Raw genomic sequence first — 26,457 nt, 5'->3', positions numbered from 1 at the left:
TTCTCCTTGGTGTCCAGGCATCACAGCCGGCCTTTAGGGGAGGAGAACTCTGAAGACGCAACAGGAAAGCCCTCATCTAAGACTCTTTCTTACTTTTCCCTCTGCTTAATGTTGAGGTGAGACAGGCCATTCCCTTGAATCATTGTCACAGAAAGGCCAGCTAGCTCCATTTACTGTATCTATGGATATGAAACCACACAAGCTGCACTTGGTTAAAAATCACACTTAATAAATGTGAGTAATGCATTTTTGATACTGTAGTGTAATTGTTTGAATTTCATATTTCATTGCTTGAAAAGGGATGAATGGCCTTTCACAATTTAATCAATTCTAATGTCTACATGTCCTTTAAATGTGCACATTTTCTTCTTTAATGTACATCTAGCTGAAAAGGTAGGTACACCACAGTAGACATGGATGGAAAGGTTACTATTTGAGGAAAGTATGCAAAACTAGCTCATGTGTTTATTTTTCAACACTGCATTAGTTCCTCTGCTGCTCTAGTGCGTCTGTACTGGAAAGATGGTTGTCTGTCATTAATATTCCCTTAACACTTGTGTCTGACAGCGATTTAAAGAAACGGCGCAGCATGCACGCTCCACTTTGCCAGCCTCTCTGCCCCGACGGCTCATATTTTCAATGTCCTATAAAATGATTGGATGCATGGCAACCAGACATTAAAAGGTTCAAAACACAAAACGACGCAGTGCGTCAGTTGTTCCAGACTTCAAAGCTTTTGTTGTGTAGTTTTTTATTCCATTTAAAATATAACATTTCTATCAGTGCAAGGAAGTAAACAATATATATATGTATATAAATATGATATCAACAAATACAATTTCATTTTTAAATATAATGTTAAAATGGTTAAGACAACAAGTAGGCAAAGTGAATAATACAGATAACTTATAACATCTGAAGTGTTTGTGTGTGGGATACAATATATAAAATATACAATATAGTCACTAGCAAATTTAATAACTAACCTTCAAAGAAACAACACTTTTGGTCTTCATCTAAGTGTGGATTGAAATGCCAACAGTATATGTATATGTGTATATAAAAATATGTGTCTGGCTGGAGAATATAGACACAAACAATATACTTATGTGTTTTGACTTAAGAAGTCAAAATTGGCAAACATGAGGATTTTAGTTGAGTTATAGGTAAGAATACAGTATACAAATCTGCACCCTAACTCAACATCTATAAAAATTGTTCAAGGCACAAACATGTGAACTAGTGAAAGGTGATGCAAGTGGGGAGAGCCAGCTTGGTCGTCTTGTCTGGCCCAATATTATATAAGTGTTTAAGAAGTTAATTCTAACTCCAGAAATACGTCTCAATACACAGGGTTTTTCTCTGTTGCATTTGGAAGTTGGTCAGAATGTAATGCCTGAACTGTGTATTTTTAGTGCATCATAAAAATGTGCATATTAGAGCAGCATGTCACAACACCTAAACCTTTAAAAACATGATGCAAGTTAATACTTCAGAGTTGAAATCACACTTTTTCAGTGTAATTACTTTCAATCTTTTGATCCTTGCGCAATTTTCTTATTCACCCACTCAAAATTAAGTCTTCATAAATACAGAAAAACAACAGTCATAATAACACACTTTCATTTCTTCCTTAAAATCGCAATAGGGTTGCGTTGTTCTTTTCCTCCACGTTGATGCTGACCACTCCATGGACCTGTGTGAGCTGACTGCTGTCCAGTGAAGCCAGTAATTTCCTCATTCCAGACAGAGTGGGCACGAAGTTTACAGTCATAGACACAGAAGCATGGCTGTCTATATCACTGCAAAAACAGCATGAAATGAGTAGAGGGATCACATGGAGAAGTACATGCCCTAATACCTAGCGAGTATTAGTGGTTTTGATTAAGCTTAATTCAAAGCCTTTCTTTTGAGGCCCATAGGTGTACATGGAGAGAGCGAGTACAGTAAAAAACATTGATAATTCTGTGTTTAATCTTTCTTTAATCCAAAAATAATAATAGTTTTATTCAGAATTTCTCTTGATATAACCCAAATTTATTAAGGGACTGTATGGTCCTAGTTGAGTCATGGTTCATTCTAATACAGCCCTAGTTTACTCTTGGTTTAGTTCTGGCTCTAGCTCTGTTGTAAATAAATCCATGTTTAGTTACAGTTTAGTCTTTCTGATTTCAGTTTTGGATTACTCTTGACATTCCACCCATCTATCTATATATTTTCTTCCACTTTATCTAGGACAGGGTCGTGGAGGCAGCAGTTTCAGCAGGGAGGTCCAGACTTCCCTCTCCACACACACTTTCAGCTCTTCTGGGATCCCAGAAGAGCTGGAGGAATTTCTAAAGGAGTGCCCAGCCACCCTGCGGAGGAAACTCATTTTAACTGCTTGTATCTGTGATCTTGTCTTTTCGCTCATTACTCAAATCTTATACCATAGGTGAGGGCAGGAACATAGATTGACTGGTATATCGACAGCTTTGCTTTGGACTCAGCTCCATCTTTACCACAACAGTCCAATACAGCGACTGCATCACTGCAGACACTGCACCGATCCGCCTGTCAATCTTGCGCTGCATCCTTTCCTCACTTGTGAACTTCTCCCCTTGAGGCAGGGGCTCCCCACCCACTCAGAGAGGGCAAGTCACCTTTTTCTGGTCAAGAACCATGGCCTCGCATTTAGAGGAGCTGATTTTCATCCCAACTGCTTCAAACTTGGCTGCAAACTGCCCCAGTGCGTGTTGCAGATCCTGGTTTGATGAAGCCATCAGGACAACATCATCTGCAAACAACTCTGCTTGCTAATGAGATCCTGTGGTCCCCAAACCGGACCCCAGGTCCTAACTGTGCCTAGAAATTCCTTCCATAAATACAATGAACAGAACCGGTGACAAAGGGCAGCCCTGGTGGAGTCCAACACGCACCAGGAACAGATCTGACATACTGCCGGCAGTGCGAACCCAGCTCCTGCTCCAGCCATACAGGGTCCAGACCGTATCAAAGGGTCACAGACCCTGTACTGGGAGCACCCCCCACAAGAGGCAACCGCAAGAGATACAGTCGAATGCAATCTCCAGATCCACAAAGCACATGTGGACTGGTTGGACAAACTCCAATGAGCCCTTGAGCACTTAATGAGCACTATAGAGCTGGTCCAGTGTTACGCAACGGGACGAAAACTACACAACAAAGTTCAGCTATTGGTTGTATTCTCCTCTCCAGTACACTGGAATAGATCTTACTGGGGAGGCTGAGGAATGTGATTCCCTTGTAGTTGTAACACACCCTCCGGTCCCCCATCTTAAACAGAGGACAGCGAGCCCACCACTCCAGTCTGCCTGTCCAGAGGCACTGTCCTTGACTACCACACAATGTTGCACATGGGCATCTTGACATTCCATATTGTTAAATTGTTAAACACGTTATAAATTAGATAGTACATGACGTTATAGTCTCAGAATCCCTGCACTGATATACTTCACTTACCCATAATGTTTAGCTTGGGCAGTCATAAGTCCCAGCCCTTCCACATGAAACAGAACCCCCTTCAACTTCTGCGGGAGTGGGTTTGTGAATAAAATCTCCACTGTCATCTTCTCCCCGACTACTGCTTTACCGATCGGCTATGTGCACAAAAGAGATAGAAAAAACAACTAAAGTAATGTAATCATATTTAATCACAGTGTTAGTATTCAGCTCAGAGTCTGTTGTCTTTACCTTTAGCGTCAGGTCTGGGCTGCGGAGGCGGAAACTGTACTGCGTGGCTAACACTTGCTGCGTTTCTTTGACCCTGCCTGACAGAGTGAGCATGAGAGCAGCCTGGTCCACCAGCTCCTCCTTATAGTCCTTGTACTCCAGACTCCAGTCCAACATTTTCACTGTGGCCAAGACATAAGAAAGATATTCAGAGTGATCATCAGTAAGTCACAGAAAGTCAATGTAATCTTTGTACCACTTTTTACATGATCAGCAGTCTATGAATTAGTAAAACAGCCTATGGGCCAATTAGGACTAGTTTGATTCAAGGTGAAAGGCCCATAGTTGCAAGGCTACAATACAGAAAACTGCAGGAATGAACTGAAATATATAACATTGGAAAAGTATGAAACAACTTCTCCAAAGAAGCAGTGTCTAAAAAGCAGAAAATAGCCTGTAACTGGAGCGTTACTGGGCGGGTCAGTACTGATACATTTTCATTGCCAAAAGGGTTTAAACTGACCCAAAAAGACATATGGCACGAGGCTACAAATAAAAATAAAGTAAAGGGCAAAAAGATCAAGTCACAGAGAGATGAGTAAACGCCAGCCCAAGGATCAAACGTTAGATGGCTGAGAGACTGGGGCACATACCAAACTTTTGTATTTGTATTTTAAATAGTCACAGGAATAATGAAAATAGGTTATTATCCTACTACTACATATGACATTTGGATGAGATTGATAGTAAAACTCAATAAATAAATATAATCTTTCAGTGTTGAAACAACTAACACTGGTCTGATTGAAGCATTGTATTAAAGTATTTAGAGTTAGAGTAGAGTTAGAAGACCAAATGATTTTTCTATGTAAATATATTTATCTAAAGCAAATTGTAAAAAAAAAAATAGGTATACTTTTGATTAACACAGAGCATGATCCTCACCTTCATTGGGGAGCAGGTTTATGTCTGTGGTGTCTCTCCGCACAGTGGCTTTATGCACTCCAGTGTAGTACATGACTGCAGCCTGACTGTGCAGTAAGACAGTCCTGTTTTCAGAGCTGCTGTTTTTCAGACTAACAGTCAAATCTGCGTCTCTCCCCATCTGTGGACCTGTCCCCTCCATGGACACCTGCAGAGACACATCCTCTGCTGTGGGAGAGGTGTAGGCTTCGGCTTTGGTCCCATATCTACATGCAGTCTCTACAGCTATACGCTCCTCCTCCGTGCCTGACAAGAACAATGTACAACTGTTAAGTGGAATTGTTTTGATAGTTCATTTCAAAAAGGGAAATCTATATTGTATCAATTGACTTCACAGAGAGTAAAATTTTGTCCTTATAGTGAATCATAATAGTCCTTAATAGGGAAAAGCCCTTAATACAGCTCAAGAGAACTAATGCTTAACTAACTAATGCTTAAACCAATTCCCTTTAAAATCAAGATCAATACTCTCGTTTATGATCCCCTGTTATTGTAATATTAGTTTTCATTCAATAAATGTAGGACATCATATGTATTTCTTTTGAATGAAACTATTGAATTAAACAGATGTTAGCAAGGCATTCTCATTTATAGTTAGATAATTTACCGAATAAGTCTAATATCAGTGGAATAACATTTTGGGTACCTTCTGGATGTTTGTACAGATGTGTGATATCATTCCGTTGATCCGATCCAACTGCTTTGGTGCTGATAGAGTGTCCCACTGTCTTCTTCTCGCTGTAGATTTGGGAAAATGTCCCATCCACATTCCTCTGCCAATAGATCTTGTCACTGTTCACCTGAAGTGCAACAAGTTTACAAAAAAATTTCTTCCAAACAGCAAGGACATATCACGCATGATTTGGAAGTGAACCATATGGTAAGAATTATTTATATGCAAGGCACAAACCATCTACAAACACCAAACAGTGAGATCAGATGGTAACACTGTAGGTCAAAATTATTATATGAAAATAAATAAATAAATAAATAAATAAATAAATATATATATATATAAATATATATAAATAAATAAATATATATATATATATACACACACACACACACACACACACACACACATAATATTAAGGTTTATAAAGGTCAAAAACAAATGTATGTATTGATGATTTTTGTACCATGCCTATTCGGAGGCATAGCTCTGATACCAAAAATACATCGCTTGCTTGACTCATGCCAACCCAGTGTTGTGAGATGATCAATTCCTGGCTGTGACTATCAAACTGTCTCTGTCTACTCTTCTGTTCATGTCCATTCAACACCTTTTTTCTGCAGTAAAGAGTACATGCCAAAAAGATCTAAAAATATATACAAAGCTATGTTGCAATCTGTTGAATTCAACAATGATACTTAAATAAGGCAGAATACCTCGCCTGCAGGTGACAATGGATACAACAATGCATTGTTCTAAGTTCAAGTCATTTAGATTTAACTTTAATGGCAATGCCATTTCCACAGGTTCTACAAAGTTTGTGACTTTGGCTATTGATTGAGACCATTTTAAGTCCTTATTCATCCTTATTTTGAGACACACAAAAAGAAAAGAAAAATTGATACATTGCATATTGACACAATAATGTTTATAGCTTTAATTTTGTGTTGCATTTTAGTACACCACTTGATTTGTTTAAAAGTGGGATTTAATTTAATTATTGTGCAACTGAAATAATTTAAATGGTAAATTTTAGAGTGTGGAGATTAGACTGAGTCATTCACTGTGTACAAGAACACAGTAATTATTGGCCCAAAGAATATAACTCTTTCTCTCTTCTCTGCACTTGGGGCAATTAGGAACAACAGTTCTCCTACCACATGCTGGAAACTGCAGAAAACCCTTATTAATAAAAGGATGACATGCATCCTCAAACTACCTGCTGGGAGGTAGAAGTCTTAACTGCTCTACCCCTGTGCACCGCAGAGCACATGTTATTAAACCATAAATTTGTTGAATCGTGTTGTGAGTATTATTGGACGGACCTCGGCGAACACGAAGGCAGCGTCGTGTTTGAGGTAGACTTGGCCATTGCGGACAGCAGTCAGAGAGGCCGGGCCACAGCGGAAAGTGCCCTGGCTGGTCTCCTGGGGTGTGGCGTCCACAGCCTGCCAGCCCCCCATGCCCGCCGGCAGGTCGGGGCGCGACATCCAGCAGTCATTCCACACATGGAAGTTCCTGCAGGGACAGAGTTGGTGATGAGGCCCAGAAAATAAAGTGTGAGTGGAGAATGGCAAACACTCACCAAACTGAGTCTCTGTTGAGATTGTTAAGAGGGTTCAGGTTCTCGTCTAAATACACGTCTGTTGTCAAGGAGACGTCTGTGTCATGGGCGGAGTTATAGTTGGTCACTGTCCGAGTGGGAATCCCCAAACACCTCAAGACTGATAAAAGAATAGAGTAAGGGAGTTAATTTGAATTATAATGAGTTTTGCCTTTAAGTTTGAAAATAGTAGATTTTATTAAAATTAACCTGTCGTGGACACTCCAGCAAAGACCCAGCACTGTCCATAGCGTACAGGGGTACCATTGTTACTATGATACTGCCGGAGGATTTCCATACTCCCGGTCCACACTGTCGGAGCGGAGCCATCTGCATAGTTTCCTGACCAGTTTCCTTGGATTACTCCAAAATCATCCACTGAGTTCACCTGGACACATACAACTGCTTACACCCAACCTTAGATTTAAGACTACCAAAAAAATCAATGTCATTCTCCTCAGGTAAAAAATATTTCTAAAAATGTTGATTGTCAACTTAAATGAAAGGTGTTTTGTGTTACATTTGATTAATGTATGAACTACAGCAGATTTTACCATGGCTGAAACAATCCTGACAACATTTATTGGGTCTCCCCACCCCGATGCAGGAGTTCCACTCTTCTCCATGATGTAGAAACATGCAGCCAAAATCCCATCTGCAAACTAATAACAAAGCAAAGACACATCCACTTAAGGATTCATGTTTCATTTATTCCAGTATGCTCTGTGTATGATTGCATTTGGTGGCACAATATAGACAAACTGTGATTTGCTATGTGCAGTTGAAGAAGACTTTTGGACCTTATACAATATTGATCTATCTCTGTCTATCTAATCTCTCACTGACTATGTTTAATTGCAATAACTTATGGTGGATTTAGAAGTTGTAGTTGAATAACAACAAAGCTATGACTACACTAAAACTGAACCTGTCCTCAATATACTATATTTGGTTAAATATGTTTCATGTTCGTTTTACACTATTCAAAAGTGAATGTGTATCCCTTGTGTGTAGCGCCATTCACCTGTCCATAGTCCCAGGTTCGGTATCCAATCTGCAGCTCAGTGCCGTAGTAAATGAGCCCAACGTCGTTCAACACATACTCCTGCCTCTCATCTTCTGAGTCCATAAAAACTGTGTCCTCTGACAGAAAGACATGCAGAACATCATTAAAACTGCCAATAACATGAACTGGGGGTGAGCAGGCTGCATTTAAACCAGGCCCATTGACATTCTGCAGAGAGCATTTAAAAAGTGACCTTTTGCACACAGACAAGAGATATTACTGTATTTTTGTCATGTTTACAAGATTCAGAAGACATCATCAACATACAGCGCTGAAGAAAATAAGAGGCCGCTGCAAAATGGCTGTCTTTATCTTTTATAGGAGCAATATAGTGAATTGAACATTTTGTCTTATTTTAGCAACTCATCTGGAGGCTTTCTGTGTGGAGAGGGTGCTCTGTTTTCTCCCTTCCCATCCAGCGATTGGATGCTGCTACACTCTGGTCACGCCCTGTCTGATCCTGTCAGGTTTCCACAGTGGCATTATAGATTAGCTATAATGTTGAAGTCAAATTTCCCAACAATAAATATTAGAAATACATGTAAAATGTTATTGACTAAAGAATATAGTAATCACCAGTAATTAGCTATAAACTTTGTGTATGTGTTACAACTTGAATTGCATTATTCTCATATGATTGTGTCATTTCATATTCAAATGCTAATTTGCAGAGCTGACCCCAAGCAGACTTGGATGGATTCATCCCAATGCTTTTCTTTGAAATGACTCTCTCATTGGGACTGAAATGTTTGTTAGACTGAGAGAGAAACATGTTTAAAACACTGCACAGACCTGTTATTTATTCCCTAGCCTGAATCATGTCCCCACTCACCTGCACACCAAGGGTTAAAGAGTATGGAGACTTTGTTGGCTGGGTCCAGCTCGAATATGGCTTTCCCATTGGGATACAATGTATGCACTGTGAGTTGGTATTGTCCAATATTTGCCGTTGGAAGAGAATAAACTGAGAGTAACAGCCTTTTGTCTTCCTGTTTGATGACAGTGGCCACCCAGCGATTGTCCTCCAGCTTCTCCACCAGGGGGATGATTACATGGGTGCCTTTGGACACCATTGGCACTGAACCTGGAGATATTAAGAAATAAGACAACATTCATTAATTACTATCCAATGGGCATCCAGATTTTCTTTGGATTTCTTTTTGTGGAATTTCATGCATATTTGTTTGAACAGTTTTGAACAGTTGCAATATCGTTGTGGTTGTATTGTATATTCACTGTGTTAACCTGCAAATGGCAAATAGATCTGAACTCAAAGGGAAAGAAGGAAAGAAAGCAGGTTAGAAAGAGGAATAATGTTAAGGACTGGAGGGAGTTTGACAAGAGCCAGATTGTGATAGTAGAAAACACTTTCAAAATTGCACCTCTTCCTGGTCTGCAGTGGACAAAATGTATAAAACGTAGTTCAAGAAAATAAACAGTGGTGAACCAGAAATGGGTGATGCAGGCTGTTAGAATCAAAAGAACTGGACTAGTTTTCAGTGAGTCTTGCCTTTCAAAAAACTGAGCAGTGACATGCCTGTCTGGAGAGATTGCAATATTGTAATGCACATAGAGGTGTAAGGGCACAGACAAATGCAAAATGACAAATAAAAATACAGAAATATGACCCTTATTTAGAAGATTGCAACATACTTTTTACCAGTTTCATTTGTGATTAGCTCCTTCTGCTGCGTACGATAAACGCAATATTAAAATTTTGCATATCTTCAAAACAGCATTCATGATATTATCTTTAAATTAACACTTTTAAGCAGAACATCCAACACTTTAGAACACAGAGCATACTAGCACTGTTTTGATAATCTGCCCATCTCGTTTTTTTATTATGCATAAACACAGAGAGTCGCTATCCACATTTACATGCCCACCCAAGTCACCCTGTGATTTGTGAGATAAGAAATGTGAAGTGAAGAAATTGTGGCGTTTCATTTTGCCATATTCCTCACTCCATTTTCATATTTTCATATATATCACGATGTTCTGACTGGAATGTGACAAAATACTTGCACAGATTATGGTTAGATTTTCGTAATACTTTTTCAGGTCTTAGAGCTTTGTGAGACAGATGTAACTAATATTTTATTGACTCTTGCCAGGATCCAGCCCCTACTTTCAGAGCCACACCTGCATTCTTCCACGCTTCCATGCATTAGAATAAATAGAGCCTTTCACATCAACCTTTCCCTAACCTAATCTGAACTCACATCATATAACTGACTAACTAAATATCTACCCCTACATCTCAGGCTGATGCAATACTAATATAAAATAATACTTTTCTAAACAGTGTGCATTTTCAGGCATGGTTGATCCTTATAGCTGTAGGTTCTGCGTTGCCAGCAATTTGGTCCTAAAAGGTAAGGTGACTCTAGGGAAGAGCTCAAGTGGAGTTAATAATGTATGTTAATATATTCTCCATTATTTAAAAGTGAATCAGAAAAGTACAATTAGGTCACAGCTCAAAGAAGACAAACTACCTACAGTGATTTAGATCTGCTCAGGCACGACCTTGTCTTTCACTGTGTCTGCACAGTACTCTGCAGTGTCATCTCATGATCGGCCATTCTCGCCTTATAAAACTGATGGCAGCAGTTGAGGTACATGACAGTAAGATAGAGTTAAAGCTAAGAAAGAGAGAGAGTGCTAAGTGCTATGGGCAAAACTCACACTAACCATGAAAAGTGTCTCCAGAGGATCAGATCTCCAGAGTGGCATCTCAATCACAAGAGACTTTATACAGTTTGCACAAAGAAATACACTTAACTGTGGCTGTGTGATGCAAAGGGTCTGGCATCACAATATATACACTGAGCCTCATATTAATGTGTGGGTCTGGAAGTGTATCTTGTCTCCCTGATTAGATAGAGATAGATAGAGGTTTGCCTGCCACGATAACAAATTTTGAAGTACGATATATTGGTGAAGAAAATATAGAAAATAAACATAATACTGAATGCCATTATGCCACTGACACGATTATTCTAAAGCAGGATTTTTTCCAAAAACGATTCTATATGTACAGCATTATTAATGAATAAAAAAAAAATAAATCATAAAATTACAGAAAGTTCCCCACTAGTACAGAGAAAAAGTACCCACAATAAATATTGACCCCAAAAATAATTGTTCCATCTAACATGTATTGAACAATAAACTAATATAGTATTTATCATTCCTCATGACAGGCAGTGATTGACAGACAGATTAACCAATCACAGAAACATATGGTCTGTTCGTGTCAAAACAAACACGGCTACTTACAAGTCAAAAAGGACACAAACAACAACATAGAGGACTGAGCACAAATTTCTGCAGAATCAACAATCAAAGCACTAAACTCTTATTTATCAGAGGTAAACTACGTTATATATTTTGTTCTTAATCATATGAGAATTTATCAAGCTCTATGGTCAAATTTTAGACCCTTCAGGATTCAAACAGAATGTAGAAGGGACTGGCTGGTAAACATTATAATGACTACCCTTTTAATACCCTTAGTAAGGCATGAATGAAGACTTAATTCATAATGACCAAATTATTAAGAATGATTCAGGCTTTATTAAGGCTATTAAGGTTATACAATTTACAGAAGGAAAACAACTGTAACCGTGTGACACAAAGAATGTGGCATTGTAATATGTAAACTGAACCTCATATTAATACAATACAGTGAGCTATAGGGCACAGTACGAAAGGCACATATGTAATAAGTAGGTTTGACCTATGACAGTAATGACTTATCATAATAAATACAACTGTACACTTATGTTGTATGTTGTAAAAACGTCTGCACCCCCGAGCTATGCACGGTGCACAAAGGCATTGGGAGAGGGGCTGTGTGTGCGCGATGGTGGGCTGATTAACCTGCTGCAGGGTGCTTGTTTTAGAGAGCAGTTTGGCAGCCGTTTATTTGCCCCAGGCTCTGTTCAAGCTGGTACTGAATGAAAATGGAGATCAGGAAATTGGCACTTTGGTGTTATCAAGCAGCTTGTTTTAAAAATGAAATGGTCACACTTTGGGACATAACTATATCAAAACCCTTGGATTGGCATTATGGTCTATGGGTATTGTCTGTTGGCTGTTAGATGGTACAATGACTTTTACTCTTTGTTTTGTCCACATATTTAACAATTTACAATAATTGTCTTTTTAGTTAACATAGAGGTAGGACTACCTCTCGCTCAATTCTGTCTATACTGCATGTCAGTAAAAATGACCCTGAATCAACTGATTACATTCATTTGGGTCAACCCTCCTTATCCCAGTATTCATCATCATCACTGATAAAAACTTCATATTCACTGAGGAAGGCATGGGACTGGCAGGACTAACTTATTTTGAGTTCCAAGTGGATTTTGTTACTGTTGGGGTTATTTTTCCCCAACTCTCATTCAAATTCCAACACAACTTTAGGTTTGCATTTGCTTCTGTCTGTACTCTGCTAATGTCTCCGATTAATATTCATCTGTAGTTGATTTCTGCACGTATCAATTTGGAATTTGGCTCCCGTTGAAAGTGATCAGGAAAAGGCTAAAAGTTCAGTTGAATAGTTCATGCAGATTGAATGGATGTAATGTGAGGTTTGCTGTGTAAACCCACTGCATTATTACCAATGTTGCTCATTTACCTTTAATAACAACAATGCCAATCTATAAATATTATAGTAGAAAAACATATAGTTTTAATAACACTACTCTATTAGAGGACTAATAGACTCTAACAGTCTAGTCAGTATAGAGCACATGTAATTATACAGTAAACCAACTTTGTAACATGGCAATAATAACCCTTTCCAGGTTTGTTTGTTGTTGTTTTTTTGTGATCAAACATTGCTGTAATTGCAGGATCTATATTTGCTTATGTCTTCTCATTTACCAGCCGCTCACTACAGCAACAAGTACACACATACCGATGGGGGCAATGCATCATGGGTAAAGGTAAAGTGGTGACTGAGAGTATAGCCAAACCAGTTAAGTTTTTACCGTCAGGAGTCAGAGGGATGTAGTATCTATAAAATACCCGTGTGTCTCTTTCACTGCTGGAACATAGCAACCAAACTGTTACCATAGCAATGGAAACCAAAATCTCTCCCTTTGTTTTTTTTTATTATCATTATTATTATTATTATTATTATTGAGAAAAGATACAGTATCATAATAAACATGTCTGTCTGTCATCCCTGGACAGGGTGATGGTAACATTAAAAGCCACACTTAACATAAAACACAACAGCAGAATCATGAACATTAACCCTAGAGCTAGAATCAAAATTGTATCAAGAATTCTACCACAGAAATATCCAAAAAATCCAATTGCAGAAGCTGCTTTACAAAGATGTTAGACTTAACATTGAAAAGATATGTGATGGTATTTTTATATTTCTGCACAGATAGAAAGTAGTACAATTCTAGAGGGTGAATTCTTTAATATAAACTTGACTTGTTTGCTGCCTGTCACTCACCAAATAATCACGCCAATGCACATACAAGAGACCAAAGCAGTGGAGCAGTGAGTCAGCCTTAAATTGCACACGGCATCTCTACTCTCCCACATGGATGTAACCTGTCACCTCAGGATTAGACCAGCCAAAAAGAAAAAAAAAAAAAGAGAGAGAGACTTCTAATTAGCATTTGTGAGTAAGTTCTGGCACAGGATAAGCTACTGTTGATACATTTCAATTGGGTAGAATTTGTAGTAGTAGTAGGGATAATAGAAATATTAATAGCAAAAAAAAGATTCTTGAATAGTAGGAATAACAGTTAATTCTACTAATACAACACATAAATGTAAATAAATGTGAAAATGTATATGTAAATAAATGTAAAATAATAGTCTCCCTTCATTTATATATTCATTCTGATTTCTGGAAGACTATAAGTTAAAGTCACTGTGTAACATTACAGAGGGTTTTATTGTCCAGAAAAACCTAGTGGAGTCATCTCTCCACAAACTTGACCTGCTTGTTATCAATGAGACAGATAAGTTTAATGCCTTACTGTGGAACATTCAAGGCAAAACAAAATCTCCACATATGTGCAGATCTTCCATCAGGAAAGTTACAGGATGCACCATTAACCATATCCCAATAAATGTAAAAATAGATATGAATTGTGTAAAAGTGATTATGTCAGGCATTTACATAATGCCTGACATAATCACGGTTTTTCAAATGTTTTGTTGGCTAAGGACAAAAGGGAAAAAAAAAGTGAGTATGTTAGGGACATAAGCAGGATGCATTTGGGTTGATAGGCCTATCCTATTATTACTCAAGGTTACTAGTAAATAAATACAGCCACCTTTCGCCACCAAAAAAAAGGTCACACATTCTAATATCTGGTTGTTCCGCCTTTAGCTTTGATTACGGCATTGTTTCGATTTCGCTTCTGCAATGTCACAAGATTTATTTCCATCCAGTGTTGCATTAATTTTTCACCAAGATCTTGCATTGATGATGTTAGAGTCTGACCGCTGCACAAAGCCTTCTCCAGCACATCCCAAAGATTCTCAATGTGGTTAAGGTCTGGACTCTGTGGTGGACAATCCATGTGTGAAAATGATGTCTCATGCTCCCTGAACCACTCCACTCTTTCACAATTCAGGTAGTCAGCTGACCTCATTCTTTGAGCACAGACTGTTGCTGAACCTAGACCTGACCAACTGGAGGAGGCTCGTACCTATTTGCTTAGTTAAATCCAGGCTGCAACTTTTTTTTTGGCTACTTGAAAAACATTCATATAGTTCATAACATTCTCATAGTTAGTGGTGTCAGCTCTCCACAGAACTGACTTAGCATAGCCTAGTGGATTTACACTAATGCATTTACACCATGCAATTTATTGTAAAAGCAGCTATTTGCAAATCATCAGACTGTTTTTCAGTCATGGTTCAAAATTAGCCTGAAGGAATGGACTTTTTGGGTGAAGTTAAAAGTTCAAACTGAATCATGTTCCTCATTCATGGTTCAAAATCAGGTAAATGACCTTTAAGTACAATGCTTTGCTACTTTTATGTCGTCCAGGTCTGATCCATAGCAAAATACAAAATTTAAATCTGTCAACTGGACAGATCGTAGGAGTGAAGTTGCTCATCCAAGTCGACTGAAGAAACTAAAGAAGCGGCTTGGATGAGCAGTGAAAAGATTTGTCCAGTTGACAGATTTAAATTTCGTCTTTTGCTTTTCTACTTTCATATTACACTTGTGAGGTAGGACAGAAGAAGCTTAAGCGCACTGACACCACACTACAAGAAGGATGGCATTTGGGTCGACCCTCCTTATCCCACTATCTATCAACATCACTGATAACAGTTCCTTATTCACTGAGGAGAGCATGTGACCAGTGGGACTAACCTATTTTGAGTTCCAGGTGGATTTTGTCGGTGTTATGGTCATAAGGTCGAGACAAAGTGATCCACATCTGGAAGGTCTGTCCTCTTCGGATGATCAAGTCTTTGCTCTGGTACAGCTGTGTGCGATGGGCCATGTGGTTCTGCCCCGATTTGCCTTTCAGGAGGTCTATAGATGTAACTTTGAGGACAAGGGCTGTTGAAAACAAGACACATGTTCAAAGCAAGGCTAAGTTAAAGGAATCATTTGTAACTTTGACCACAGAGGTGAACAATTGGTAAGTAAAATAAAGAAAGCCAGAGATTAGCAGCCTTGAAAAATAACCTGAAAATGCATTCTTATTCATTAACTACTGCTTTGTTTGTTTTTTTTTAAATCATTATTAGATGCCTATAGTGATGGGTGTTGTGAATTTTTCAGTAAAATATGTTAAAGTGAACAATCTTCTTATATTTGAAAAGTCTAGACAAACTTTGTATATGCTTTTCTGACCACAGCCATGGTTAATTGTGGCTCGTTTTGCAATAGCGCATTCTTCTGCTGCCCTGCCATAATGCATTTGTGTCTCTTTATTATGTTAGGCAGCTGTTTCAAACTATATTTGGGGGGACCATGTGCTTTGAATTAGTTTAGAAGACTGAAGGCCTGATGCAGCAGACTGTCACACAGTGTGCATCATTCCCAAGCTCAAATACAAGGTTGTGTCCGAAAGGGCATTTGACATAATGACAAATTAAAGGAAATCTGTAAATTTGTAGTAGTCTGAGGTTAGATGCTGGTTGGCTATGGTGACTCTTATGGTTCCCTCTATCCAACTATCTGATTAAATGTCCATATTGAGAGTGTCCTATTGATTCTTCTGTCTGGGTGTAAATGTTTGAGTGTGTCTCATAGTTAAGATATAATTGCTCTTTTTCACCATGACTTCATGAATGTGGATTACCTTCCAGCTCATTGTCATTATCACCCCCAGGATCGGGCTTGTCCTCTGTTGTGTCCTCGTTGTTCTCGTTGTTTTCGTCGTTCTCGTCGGTCTCATCCACCCCAGTGACCACTGTGTTCGTGAGGTCTTCTTCTTCCTTGCTTTTACGGGAGCAGTACCAACAGGCCTTGCGGAACCACCGGCTACACACGTTTTCCTTCAGCTCATCTTTCTTCTCTTCCTCTGGTTCCACTCTCGTGTCTGCCTCGTCGGAAAAGCCCACGGTTGGAAAACGACCGACAGCGTGTGTGCTCCCACGGAGCCTTTTCCTCACGGGCATCCTGCCACCACACACATCCAGGACAAGGTTAGTGAGACAAACAGCCCTAATGGGACTGAGATGGGCACACAAGAGCACTTCTGGACAAGTTTTACACTGGAGGTGTAAAGTAATTTGACCAGCAATTAGTTTGAGAAAGAAAGTGCACATGTGTTTGCCATGTCTTGGCACACAAACACTGCACATTTGCACCTTCTGCATTCTAGGCCCAATGTAAATGTAGAAATAAAAATACTTTGATAGGATTCGCTTGGTTCATGCTTTAATTTAGCAGTTAGTAGGCCAAGTATCTTTCAAGGTCGTACCGGTCAGCGGGTCAGTTCAGATGTCAACAGAAAGATATGTTCTTTCATCCTAGAAGTAAAGCATTTTTTTGTCCATCTACATCTATTTAACCTATTTTAACTAGTCCCACTGAGATTCAGTGCACATAGTAGGAATAGGCTATGTGTTTTTATTTAGTGAAGATAGTAAGTGCATGTGAGGTAAGAACAGCATATTATCAAAAAATAAGACTTCTTTTAGGAGTAATTTAACTCAGTTGACAATTGGGAACTGACTGAAGAGTTTTTGGGGATGTTTTACTCTGGAGGTGTAAAGTAATTAGACCTGCAATCACTTAGAGAAATATAAAGTGTAAGATTGGACTTTTTCCTAAAGCATGACTGATATTTAATCCCACTTATCAGCCTGCACTCCTGACAGGGTTATTACTGATAGCACTAATGCTACATGTTTTATTTATTTCCAAACTGATAATGAGATTTTAGTTTATTTGCAGCTCCAAGCCATATTACGAAATAGGTGGCAGTATAATTTTAGCATCAAACATGAATCCCCTGTGATGTCTTGCGTGGAAAATGTATTATTATGCACGCTTGTCAAAACATTAATGTGGGGATGTAGAGGCGAGCCAAGGAATATAGTGCAGGAACTTGGATAATACCATAATGACGAAATTGTTTAGTGTTGGACAACATTGTGCTTTTGTTTTGAAAGGCAGAATACTTTGTGAAGTAAAAAGACAATTAAAATAAGGGAGAAATCAAAAACTAAGGTACGATCTCAAACAGGTGTAGACGAGGACTGAAGAGAAAATGTCTGAACCATATTGTATATGCCCTAACAGTTCATGTGCTGCTGTTGCTACTGAGTCATTTGGGATAATCCTGTCCAAATGAACATATTGTATTTTTTGGAATAACGTGATATAAATATTAATTTGGGAGTATACAGTTCTAAGTGCAGACATAGCAGCAGGAGCGTGTGATAGTATCGGGGACACATCTGGAGTTGATGCTTGTGCTGATTTATACTTGAGTCACAGAGAGGGGAGATTTTCTGGGAGGTGAGCGTGTGCCTAGAATCACAAAAATAGTGGCACGTGAGGCATTTATCCTGTTATATGTAAAGCTCCCCAACACTTTGTCACAACAGTGTAAAATAGATACAAACACAAATATGATCTGCAAAAACATTTTTGTTATGGGAGAGCCTGGTGGGCTGTCAGAGCAAGGATTTAGACAAAATAAGTGGAAAGTCAAAAAGTAATGTTGGGAGTGGGCACAATATTACCTGGGGATATTATAGAGATCTATATCTATCAAGACCAAACTACGGCACCACGGAGTTAGGGGTGCGAGATATGCCTGTGAAGAGAATATAAAGATTTCCTTAAAGCCAAATTTAAAAAGCATGAATTTGTTTTAATCACAGTTCATATACACTAAGTATTTGAAATAGCTCCTGCTCCTGAAAGTTCACTCTTCGCTCTGATTGGTTAAATCCACCTGTCACTTACAGAGCATTACAGAGGCTGGGTGGGAAAACATGTCTTGTTTTTTAGTGCTGCATTAAATAAGTGAATTACTGAATCACAGTATAATGATGTCACCATAATAGAATGTTGTCACGAGGATCATATAATTTTGAACTAATGTCTAGACATATTCCTAACAGGTTTCTGTGACAAATTGGTAAAATTGGTCACTCTGTACTTAGGCATGTGCTCTCAATAAACCAAAAAAAAAAAAAAAAGATCCTTGCTTTAAATCTGAAAAAATCTCACCAACGATATATAGTTTTAGTCTTATCTGCCATAACAGTGCAAAATGAATCCACAATGCAAATTCTACATTTTCTCTATTTGTCAAACACTCAAAATGTTAATACGGGGCAGCTACCAACATAATAATGTGACCAAACAAATAAGAACCAAGCATAATAATTTCTACAGGGAAAGAGGAAAGCATGAAACTTAATCACAGGTTTGATTCAGAGGCAAATCATTTTTCATGCAGTGATAGTTAGTGGTTGCCTGGGATCCAGAATATGCACTTATTTAATACTTTACAAAAATGTCAGTCTGGTCACAGGTGAATCTCCCCATTTTCAGATGGGTGTGATTGACAGGTGGATTAGTCACACTTCGTCCGAATCAGAAAAAAATACCACAAGGGACTGAAAAATATTGTGGATTTCTGCAGAATCAATGAGCGAAGTACTAAATCTGTTACTCTCAGGTGAGATTAATTTGATTTTATTTGTGAATGATAGGTGACACAATGAGCTCCTTCGTTTTACATGCATCACTGAAGAAAAACAAAATCAAATCTGATTGCATGATCATGTTTGGTTGAACTTGAGATGCAGCGGAGGGGGTGGGGACCAGACTAATATCCATCTGTATAAAAATGCAGAAAGAACTTACTTAGACTACTATTTAGTTCATTCTACAGCTCTGATGATGAAGCAGTATTAAACAGTAACAGTAAACCCACAGTGAGTCTCTTCCAGTGGGTTGTGAGTGAGGCTCAACAGTGGGTCCCAGCAGAGCTGCCACCACAGTTTACACAGTTGTGCAGAGGAGAGGGCTGTGCAAACGCTATCCACGGGAAGAATAAAAGATGCTCCTACCAGCTCTTAAAAGTACACTTAGTGATGGTTTTCAGTTCCTCCATTATTACAACTCCATATTCCTTTGCAATTGACATAACAGATATTATTAGACAGATGCTAAACACGCTCTGTTCGACCTATTAGCTATATCAATGTACACACCAACAAACAGACACTTACGCATACGCAGACCATCTCTCAAATGTACAGGCCCTATTAGGAAAAGCAATGAGTTTTTTAACTAAATATAGATTTTGGCTGCTTGTTGCAGCTGAATGTGCAATTTAATATGACTTTAAGGGATTTAAATTAGAAACTTTGAGGAAACGCTTGGATCATCCCTTTAAATGGCTCTCAGTTGACCCTATTGGAAAAATTACCTGCTAAATGCTTGCTGCAGATGCAAAAAGCAACAGTCATGCCAGTGTGGCGTTTAAAAAGATCTTATTGACTGCACTATTGATTCCAAGCCTTCCCACAATAACGTGGCGTCTCCTCCAAAAAGAGCTATTTCCGGACATGTTTTTACCAAGACATCTCCAACCAAACTATCTGTGATGTGGAAAATTACACCCATTTTGTGCATGTGTGTTTAGTCTTTAATGGCGGCCAAACCAGCACACATGAAGCTCCCTGACAGTTTTGTTATTCAAATGCAAATGGACCCACGGCAGAAGAACTCACACAGACGTGAGTGGGTGACAGAAAGATGAGGATTGCTGCCGTCATAATTACAGATGACAAGTAAAAAGAAGAACATCAAAACAACAAAACATAAAACAGCACATAAAAGGTAATGGGATATCAATCGTGTTTTGGCATCCGAGCCATTGAAAACTTTCTGTAAATTCTACCTGAATGCATGATAAGATTCGAATAGGAAATGCAATATAATGTAATATAATGCTTTATGTTTGTCTCTAAATAACTCTCTTTAATTGTAATATTTGGCTTTTGAGTGAAACTGGTAACTGATTAATTAAGATTTTTTTTCATCTGTGCAATCCTTCAGTCCAGGTATGGCTCCATAGTAAAATAAATAGACTTTCAATAGATCTAAGAGAGTTTAAAAAAAAACAGGATAACAGAGAATCTGAACCTAGAAGAAAAGGTGTAAACATCCCTTGCACAGCTGGTGTGTCTGAAAAGCTTCAGAGAGTTTTCAGACACCTACAAACCTACAAACACTTTAAGACAGAAACAACAACTCCATTAGAGAATGAACCAACACCGCTGTGAGAGCTCCTCAGGTCCACAGCCTGCCATATCTCCATCCTAAAGCCACTAACCACTCCTTTGAAGATTGTGAGGTACAGATCTCAGCCAAAGAAAAGAAATGGTTTGAGAGAGTACTCAAAGAGGCAGTTTTTGTTAGGAAAGACAATCTTTGAGCAGGAATGGGGGGCTTGGACATCATTTAACTCCTATTTATAAATGCATCCTCAGACCTAAGTCTAGACAAAGAACAATAGTGCTAGCCAGTGTGTTAATAGGTGTGAGAGCACCCATTAGGGACCTGAACGATTTTACAAAATATGATTTAGGCACATTTCACACTTGGAGCTCATTAGGCCTAGATAACAGAAACTGTAAACAATAGGTGTGTTAGTTTCAGTGTAGATGTGCAAATATTCCACTGGCACAGTTCACACTTGTGTGGTTTAATATACCAAACTAACAAACAGAAACTGTTTGTATCAGTGTAGTTAGCTCCTCCCATCAGATAGATCAGTGTTCACCAGTAATCTGACTAGAACTGAAGTGGCTTGGATGAGCAGCCAAACGTCTTAACTCCTACAGCCATTTGTCCAGTTGACAGATTTTAAATTTTCTTTTGCTATAATATCTTTTTGGTAAATGGATGATTAATGGGATTGCTTAAATTTACTTGTTTTGACTTTCATTCATATTGGCATTGTTCCTGAAAAGCTGATTCAACTAAATAGCACATAATTATGTATAACTGAAATACTGACTTAACTTAACTAAATCTTAAATCTTAACTAAAATGTTTCCATTTTATGGAAAAGTGTGACTACGCTGCACCACAGACTCAAAATGACCACTGTTGCATTTCTTGGCACATTAATCATTTATATTAAATGACACTTTGAATTAGACTAAGTCTCTTGGTTGTGCCATAATCCTTTATGATTGACAGCTCCTTTAAGTGGACCTATTATAGTTTGTAGAGGTCTAAACGGAGGAAGATGATTGGTAGTAGCCTAAATAAACAATACAACATTATGTAGCACTCCTGGCTTAAATAAATCAATACAATCAACCTGACCTGGAATACCATAAGCTGTTTGAGGACAAATCTGATGTTTGTTTTTGTTTACAGGCATAGAATCTGTAAGCAGCCTCTTCTGTTTTCTATTTGGAAAATCATCTTCAGGGCTTTTTGTAAATGTGTATAACTTAACATTACAACAACAACATTTTCAGTGGAATCATTATTATATCAAGTTGTTGCTAATGTGTTAGGACACAAAAATACTGTAATAAAAGATGACAAAATAAGAGAAATACCTTTAAACTAAATGAGCAATATTTGAATTATTTTTGTCTTTGAGGATGTCCAGTTGATTACAGTGGTCAACACTAAATTTATTATCTAAGATTTTTTAGCTGATTTAGGATAATTTTGATGTGCTGAATCCAAAAATAACATTGGTTTTGCTCAATCAGGTCAACATTCTGAACTAAGCTACATATTTGTTTTTGGACAATTTTGTTTACATGTATGAGTATTTTCACGTCATACGATGCAAAATTCTGTTATATTTCTCGTTATAAACAAATTCTGAAGATTTTGCATGTGCCAACTTATGACTAATTGTTTTTTTTAATGTTACAAGTGAATGAAATGGCTTCGACTAGAAGATCTTGCAAAAATAAGCCTGACATATTCTGCTACATCTGTGGTGAATACACCAATGTTCCTAGCAGGAATCAAGTCACAAGTTTCATAAAGCGTTATTTTACGTTTAAGCGTTATTTTGGTATTAAACTTGGTGACCAAGATGAAGCTTGGGCGCCACACATGGCATGCAAGTCATGCACCAAGTATCTGCGTCAGTGGACTAAAGGCAAGAAGAGTTGTCTGAAGTTTGGAATTCCCATGGTTTGGAGGGAGCCGACATCAATAGCTACTTCTGGGCTATTGATGTGACTGGGATCAACAGAAAGAACCGAAGCAGCCTCAAGTATCCTGACCATGAATCAGCACGTCGTCCTGTAGCTCACTGTGATGAAATTCCAGTACCTGTCTTTGTAGAAGTTCCTGACATCAGTGACAAATATTCCTCCAGTGTGGTTTTAATGATGATGCTCCACATCCTTTTTCCCAAAAGGAGCGAAATGTTCAGGTTTCCTGAAAATCTGGGATCACTGAGTGATGAGCAGGTGGAGAGATTCCATCAGGACATAAAAGAGATGGAGACCAGGTATCAGGGACGCTGGGATGCAGTCATGATGGCTGATTACTGTTGGACTCTGAAGAGAGACATCCCTGCTGCTGAGCATTCAAGGGGTTCATAGAAACAGAAGTTCATGTCCTGAATTTTGCACAATGATAACATAATGTTCCAATTTACATGTACTTACCTTTATCAATTAACATAATGTAACATTTAATTAATACATTCTGTTAGAAAACTATTTTTTATCTCCTAAAACATTTTTTGGATGAGAAATATTAAAGAAAATCAACTGATAATGTCACAAAATTGTAATCAATTTAGTCAGAAGATCGGATTTTTCAAAATCAAATTAGCATAAAAACCTGACCTAACTGAGAAAAATGGATATCATTTTTGGATTCAGCGGTGCAAAATGGTCCTAATTCTGTTGAAAAAACACAGATAACTTTCAAAAATGTTTTTTTGTAACCCAGTGTTATATGCCATTTCCTTGTTATGAGGCCACTGAGTGCACCACATTCCTAATTGAACAATAATCCATCTCACAAAGTTTTTGATTACTTTTGTCATTATCTGAGTAAACCAGCTCTTGGCAGGTGGCGTTTTATTATGAAGCACAATAAGCTGTAGTATTTATGGAGTGATGGAGGCAGTATATTCTCCAGTGTGTTCAATAATGTCCTGGATAAATCACAGAGAGATAAGGGGGCACATACAGAATATGAGTGTGTGACGAGAGGAGATGAGGTGGCGATAAGTGAAGCTGCTTTGAGCTCAGATCTTCATCAGTTAATCATCTAAAGAGAGCAGACCACCCCCCGCTGTGGGACACCACTCCACCACATCATATGCATCTACAATGGCCAAAAAACTCACTGCTTTTCTTTAGCCTAGCAGGATTTGAGAGAAGAGACTGCAAAAGTGTGACTATGTTGAATATTGCATAGTTCAAAGACTGAAGACATTATTTCATCCTTTAGGATAATGCATTCCCCTTCATCTCAAGGACATATTTTTGGAAGATCCAGCATATACCTGAGAGATTATAATGGTGTGTACATGGTAGCGCTCCAACAACTGTTTTGGTTGGATCCACTAATTTATTAACACCAGTCGAAAAGTGCCTCAGAAACTATGGATTTGCCCTGGACTGAAACACACACAACAGATGGTGCTCCCTCTCTACTACTATAGGATCTATTCATTTTTTAGCAAGATGATATTGTCAGTATAAAAAGACCTAAAATGATGTAGGACTAGTATTTTATATATTTTTTTCAAACTGTGCATGTGATGTCCAAATAAGTGGGTCAGAGTTGACTGGTAAGACGTCAGCAGCAGTTAGATATATAAAGTACTTTTGTGTTATTGATCAGAGCTGTTAATTGCCCCAGGAGGGTGCTGATGCTCAGAGCTACACTCATGACCACATCTGCCTTGGGGGTGAGAGGGGGGTCAAATTTTGGGTAGCGTGCATAAAGGATGTAATATTAATGCACTATTTAAGGAGCAGAAACAATATAGGCTTTTGTACAAGTAAAAAAGAAATGGTGTAGTAATTGGGCCAAGCAGTTTTAAATAGAGTGCATTAAGTCCAATCACAAGCACAACAGGCATTATGGGAGATACCTTTTGTTCAAGCCCAGACATGCAAATGAAAGCGTTTGCCCAATCAGAACAGTGCACAGTTCGAGGCAAAAGATTTATGTGGCTGGCAACCCCAGATTACAAAAAGAAAATCAGTAGAAATGTTGCAATGTTTTAAATGCCATCTGCAATATTTATGATAAAATCTCTTGTCATAATGAACTGCTGAATTAACATTCAATATGCAGTTCAATGAGATTAATTAACCTGACTAATAAGCAGCAAGTTGGTGGCACTAGATTTGTTTTATATGCTTGTTTGTGAGCCTTTTTTTTTTTTTTTTTGTAAATTTTAAATTAAACAAATGTGACAATGATTTAATTTTGACTGCCAAAATTCTATTTTTGCCCATGTGGATGAGTAAAAATTATAGGACATAGCTTCAATGCAAGTAAAGCTCAGTCACTCAGATGAGCTTTCCCTCCTATCCCCATTCATCATCAGGCTCGTCTTGTTAAAAGGAACTACATTCCTGTTGTTAAACTACATAATAAATGTTACAAATTCTTCTCTAAAACTAAAGTATAAAAATATCTGTCTATACATCATGTAAAACAACTATAAACACTCACGTGTCTCAGTGGCAGAGAAGAGACAAAAGGTTGCAAATCTTCAGAGCGTGGAGGAGTTGAACTTTACAAGAACACACAAGACGACTTTAAATAGTTTGGGCTCAGACTGTGCACGAGGACACGCCTTGTGTTGCCAGCCCAGTTATTTCTGACACACTTAATAGTAATCTGCAACTACTTGTTTTTTTTTTTTTGTGTTTTTTTACATATAAAAAGAAAGTGCTTTTAATAGCCTGAAGTAGGGTCTTGGAATATGCTTAATTTTCCTGTCCAACAATTAGAGCCATTTATACTTGTGTCCTCATATAACCAGCAAACTGCAGTAATGTAATACCATTAGTAATATATGTTATAAAATTGTAGTCATCCAGCAATAACCTGCAATAAAATCAGTGTACTCAAGTTCCTCACAAACTGTACAGTAATAGTATGAGTATTAATAGTTGCATATGTACAGTGGTAGTCAGTTTACATGTCCCCCGCATATCTGCCAAGTAAAACTTATATTTAATGCAATTATTCCAATGGACAGAAGATCACTCCAGAGGTTCTTTATCTCCCCCTAAAATGTGTGTTGTTGTTGTAGTAATAGTAGAAATTATAATAGTATTAACAGTAGTAATTATGGTATGTTTTTATTGCATATAATAAACTGATTACATGCAATAAAAACAACTTTAGTTTGAAGTTGCAGAATAAACTATTCGCTACAGCACAACAACAAATATACTAGTACTATTTTAAAGTGGCATTACTGTAATTTTATAATGTCTATATTAATATTTCACTCTCACATATTCAGTGTATAATTACTCCCATTTTCTATTTACATACCAATGCCCTCATGTCACAAGCCAACTGTATCATTTCCAGTTATTGGTGTAAAATTGAATTCTCACACTGAATGGATTGTCCAAAAATAAAACTCAATAATGAACTAAGCGGGCCAAATAAACCGTGTAAATGAACCAAATTATCTCCTAAATCAGAGTTGGGGCTGAGTGACAGGTGGCGCCCCGTACTGCCCAGAAACACAATCACGCAATCACCATGTTCCTGACTCATGCAATGTGCAAAATGTGGCTGTATGAAGTGCACAAACTGGTTTAGTTAGATAAGTCATCTAGTAATATTAATGTCTTAGTGCTTAGTCTACATATTTTGGCTATTTCCTTGTATCTAGTAAATATATGACAGGTTAGACAACACATTTTACTAAAACAGTTATCTTGTGTGTAAATTTTCTGTGGCATTTAGGATGAAATCTGTGT

General features: G+C 38.0%; 1 protein-coding gene across 1 annotated transcript; it reads right to left on the bottom strand.

The window, feature by feature from the left end:
* Positions 1-1,077: 1,077 nt before the first annotated feature.
* LOC117369452 (protein-glutamine gamma-glutamyltransferase K-like) lies at positions 1,078-25,259 on the bottom strand. The gene is made up of 14 exons (XM_033964685.2): positions 25,187-25,259; positions 16,326-16,645; positions 15,386-15,577; positions 8,849-9,100; positions 7,975-8,093; positions 7,505-7,612; positions 7,161-7,338; positions 6,933-7,071; positions 6,673-6,865; positions 5,321-5,474; positions 4,636-4,920; positions 3,712-3,872; positions 3,481-3,617; positions 1,078-1,802 (listed from the first exon to the last, which is right to left on the bottom strand). The coding sequence occupies exons 2-14, from the start codon at positions 16,642-16,644 to the stop codon at positions 1,634-1,636; spliced, it is 2,406 nt and encodes an 801-aa protein (XP_033820576.1). The 5' UTR covers position 16,645; positions 25,187-25,259; the 3' UTR covers positions 1,078-1,633.
* Between the last annotated feature and the right edge of the window lie 1,198 nt (positions 25,260-26,457).

This window comes from Periophthalmus magnuspinnatus, chromosome 4, assembly GCF_009829125.3.
Source record: "Periophthalmus magnuspinnatus isolate fPerMag1 chromosome 4, fPerMag1.2.pri, whole genome shotgun sequence".
NCBI lineage: Eukaryota > Metazoa > Chordata > Actinopteri > Gobiiformes > Gobiidae > Periophthalmus > Periophthalmus magnuspinnatus.
Note: the sequence above shows the minus strand (reverse complement) of the source record. Positions and strands in the feature narration are given on the sequence as shown.

Bases quoted from the DNA above. Each gene is read 5' to 3' on its own strand.
- LOC117369452 (XM_033964685.2), bottom strand. From the start codon at position 16,644: ATGCCCGTGAGGAAAAGGCTCCGTGGGAGCACACACGCTGTCGGTCGT. The intron at 5,475-6,672 runs GTCCGTCCAATA...GTTGCACTTCAG, and splicing joins CTGCCTTCGTGTTCGCCGAG to GTGAACAGTGACAAGATCTA. The intron at 1,803-3,480 runs GTAAGTGAAGTA...CTGTTTTTGCAG, and splicing joins GCCCAAGCTAAACATTATGG to TGATATAGACAGCCATGCTT.